Here is a 3,678-nt window from a genome sequence, read left to right as displayed (position 1 = left end):
GTTAGGATCTGGATCACTCCTTTTGGTCTGGGTATGATCTGGATCTCCTTTTTGGTCTGGGTAGGTCTGATATTCCTTTTGGGTCTGGATCTGGAACTTCCTTTTGGTCGGGGTAGGATCTGGGATAATTCCTTTTGGTCTGGGTAGGATCTGGATCATTCCTTTTGGTCTGGTGTAGGATCTGATCATTCCTTTTGGTCTGGGTATATCCTGTCTGGGTAGGATGGATCCTTCCTTTTGGTCTGGGTAGGATCTGGATCCATTCCTGGTCTGGTAGGATCTGGATCATCCTTTTGGTCTGGGTAGGATCTGGATCACTCCTTTTGGTCTGGGTAGGATCTGGATCACTCCTTTTGGTCTGGGTAGGATCTGGATCATCCTTTTGGTCTGGGTAGGATCTGGATCACTGATCTGATCTTTTTAGATCTGGATATTCTTTTGGTCTAGGTAGGATCTGGATCCCTCCTTTTGATCTGGGTAGGATCTGGATCACTCCTTTTGGTCTGGGTCGGATCTGGATCACTCCTTTTGGTCTGGGTAGGATCTGGACCATTCTTTTTGGTCTGGGTAGGATCTTGATCACTCCTTTTGGTCTGGGCAGGATTTGGATCACTCCTTTTGGTCTGGGTAGGATCTGGATCACTCCTTCTGGGGTGGGTAGGATCTGGATCACTCCTTTTATTCTGGGTAGGATCTGGATCACTCCTTTTGGTCTGGGTATGATCTGGATCACTCCTTTTGGTCTGGGTAGGATCTGGATCGCTCCTTTTGGTTTGTGTAGGATCTGGATCACTCCTTTTGTTCCGGGTAGGATCTTGATCATTCCTTCTGGTTTGGGTAGGATCTGGATCACTTCTTTTGGTCTGGGTAGGATCTGGATCACTCCTTTTGGTCTGGGTAGGATCTGGATAACTCCTTCTGGTCTGGGTAGGATCTGGATCCCTCCTTTTGGTCTGGGTAGGATCTGGATCACTCCTTTTGGTCTGGGTAGGATTTGAATCACTCCTTCTGATCCGGGTAGGATCTGGATCCCTCCTTTTGGTCTGGGTAGGATCTGGATCCTTCCTTTTGGTCTGAGTAAGTTCTGATTATTCCTTTTGGTCTGGGTAGGATCTGGATCACTCCTTTTGGTCCAGGTAGGATCTGGATCACTCCTTTTGGTCTGGGTAGGATCTAGATCATTCCTTCTGGTCCGGGTAGGATCTGGATCACTCCTTTTGGTCTGGGTAGGATCTGGATCACTCCTTTTGGTCCGGGTAGGATCTGGATCACTCATTCTTTTCCAGGTAGGATCTGGATAACTCCTTCTGGACTGGGTAGGATCTGGATCACTCCTTTTGGTCTGGGTAGGATCTGGATCACTCCTTTTAGTCTGGGTAGGATCTGGATCACTCCTTCTGGTCTGGGTAGGATCTGGATCACTCCCTCTGGTCTGGGTAGGATCTGGATCACTACTTTTGGTCCTTGTAGTATCTGGATCACTCCTTTTGGGTTGGGTAGGATCTGGATCACTCCTTTTGGTCTGGGTAGGATCTGGATCATTCCTTTTGGTCTGGGTAGGATTTGGACCATTCCTTTTGGTCTGGGTAGGATCTGGATCACTCCCTCTGGTCTGGGTAGGATCTGGATCACTTCTTTTGGTCTGGGTAGGATCTGGATCACTCCTTTTGGTTCGGGTAGGATCTGGATCACTCCTTTTGGTCTGGGTAGGATCTGGATCACTCCTTTTGGTCCGGGTAGTATTTGGATGACTCATTTTGGTCTGGGTAGGATCCGGATCACTCATTCTGGTCTGGGTAGGATCTGGATCACTACTTTTGGTCTGGGTAGGATCTGGATCACTCCTTTTGGTCTGGGTAGGATCTGGATCACTCCTTCTGGTCCAGGTAGGATCTGGATCACTCCTTTTGGTCTAGGTAGGATCTGGATCACTCCTTTTGGTCAAGGTAGGATCTGGATCACTCCTTTTGGTCTAGGTAGGATCTGGATCACTCCTTCTGGTCCAGATAGGATCTGGATCACTCCTTTTGTCTAGGTAGAATCTGGATCACTCCTTCTGGTCCAGGTAGGATCTGGATCACTCCTTCTGGTCTGGGTAGGATCTGGATCACTCCTTTTGGTCTAGGTAGGATCTGGATCACTCCTTCTGGTCCAGGTAGGATCTGGATCACTCCTTTTGGTCTAGGTAGGATCTGGATCACTCCTTCTGGTCCAGGTAGGATCTGGATCACTCCTTTTGGTCTGGGTAGGATCTGGACCATTCCTTTTGGTCCAGGTAAGTTCCGGACCATTCCTTTTGGTCTGGGTAGGATCTGGATCACTCCTTCTGGTCCGGGTAGGATCTGAATCACTCCTTTTGGTCTGGGTAGGATCTGGATCACTCCATTTGGTCTGGGTAGGATCTGTATCACTACTTTTGGTCTGGGTAGGATCTGGATCACTCCTTTTTGTCTGGGTAGGATCTGGATCACTCATTCTGGTCTGGGTAGGATCTGGATCACTCCTTTTGGTCTGGGGTAGGTTGGATCATCCTTGGTGGTCGGGTAGGATCTGAATTCACTCCTTTTTGGTCTGGGTAGGATCTGGATCACTCCATTTGGTCTGGGTAGGAAATCTGTAGGCACTGGTTTTCTGGTTAGGTTGGATCACTCCTTTTTGTCTGGGTAGGATCTGGATCACTCATTCTGGTCTGGGTAGGTTTTTTTTTTTTTTTTTCTGGGGGGGATCACTACTTTTGGTCTGGGTGGATCTGGATCACTCCTTCGGTCCGGGGGTAGGATCTGGATCACTACTTTTGGTGGGTAGGCTCTGAATCACGGCCTTTTGGTCTGGGAAGGATCTGGATCACTCCTTTTCGGTAGGATCTGGGATCACTACTTTTGGTATCTGGGGGTAGGATCGAATCACTCCTTTTGGTCTGGGTAGGATCTGGATCACTCCTTCTGGTCTGGGTAGGATCTGGATCACTACTTTTGGTCTGGGTAGGATCTGGATCATTCTTTTGGGTCCTGGGAGGATCGGATCACTCTTTTGTTCGGGTAGGATCTGGATCATTCCTTTTTGGTCTTGGGTTTAAGTTCTGACCATTCCTTTTGGCTGGGTAGGATCTGATCACTCCTTCTGGTCTGGTAGGATCTGGATCACTCCCTGTCTGGGTAAGATCTGGATCACTCCTTCTGGTCTGGGTAGGATTCTGGATCACTCCTTCTGTCTCCGGGTAGGATTCTGGATCACTACTTTTGGTCTGGGTAGGATCTGGATCATTCCTTTTGGTCTGGGTAGGATCTGGATCACTCCTTTTGGTTCGGGTAGGATTTGGATCATTCCTTTTGGTCTGGGTAAGTTCTGACCATTCCTTTTGGTCTGGGTAGGATCTGGATCACTCCCTCTGGTCTGGGTAGGATCTGGATCACTACTTTTGGTCTGGGTAGGATCTGGATCACTCCTTCTGGTCCGGGTAGGATCTGGATCACTCCTTCTGGTCCGGGTAGGATCTGGATCACTCCTTCTGGTCCGGGTAGGATCTGGATCACTCCTTCTGGTCCGGGTAGATCTGAATCACTCCTTTTGGTCTGGGAGGATCTGGATCACTCCTTCTGGTCCGGGTAGGATCTGGATCTCTCCTTTTGGTCTGGGTAGGATCCGGATCACTCCTTCTGGTCCGGGTAGGATCATGAT

At 49.0% G+C, this 3,678-nt stretch overlaps 1 protein-coding gene across 1 annotated transcript; it reads right to left on the bottom strand.

The window, feature by feature from the left end:
* Nucleotides 1-443: 443 nt before the first annotated feature.
* Nucleotides 444-1,786, bottom strand: LOC135205194 (proteoglycan 4-like). Its single transcript, XM_064235559.1, has 2 exons — nucleotides 1,153-1,786; nucleotides 444-1,054 (listed from the first exon to the last, which is right to left on the bottom strand). The coding sequence occupies exons 1-2, from the start codon at nucleotides 1,784-1,786 to the stop codon at nucleotides 444-446; spliced, it is 1,245 nt and encodes a 414-aa protein (XP_064091629.1).
* Between the last annotated feature and the right edge of the window lie 1,892 nt (nucleotides 1,787-3,678).

This window comes from Macrobrachium nipponense, chromosome 49 (genome assembly GCF_015104395.2).
Source record: "Macrobrachium nipponense isolate FS-2020 chromosome 49, ASM1510439v2, whole genome shotgun sequence".
Classification (NCBI taxonomy): Eukaryota; Metazoa; Arthropoda; class Malacostraca; order Decapoda; family Palaemonidae; genus Macrobrachium; species Macrobrachium nipponense.
This window is presented reverse-complemented; position numbering and strand designations above follow the sequence as displayed.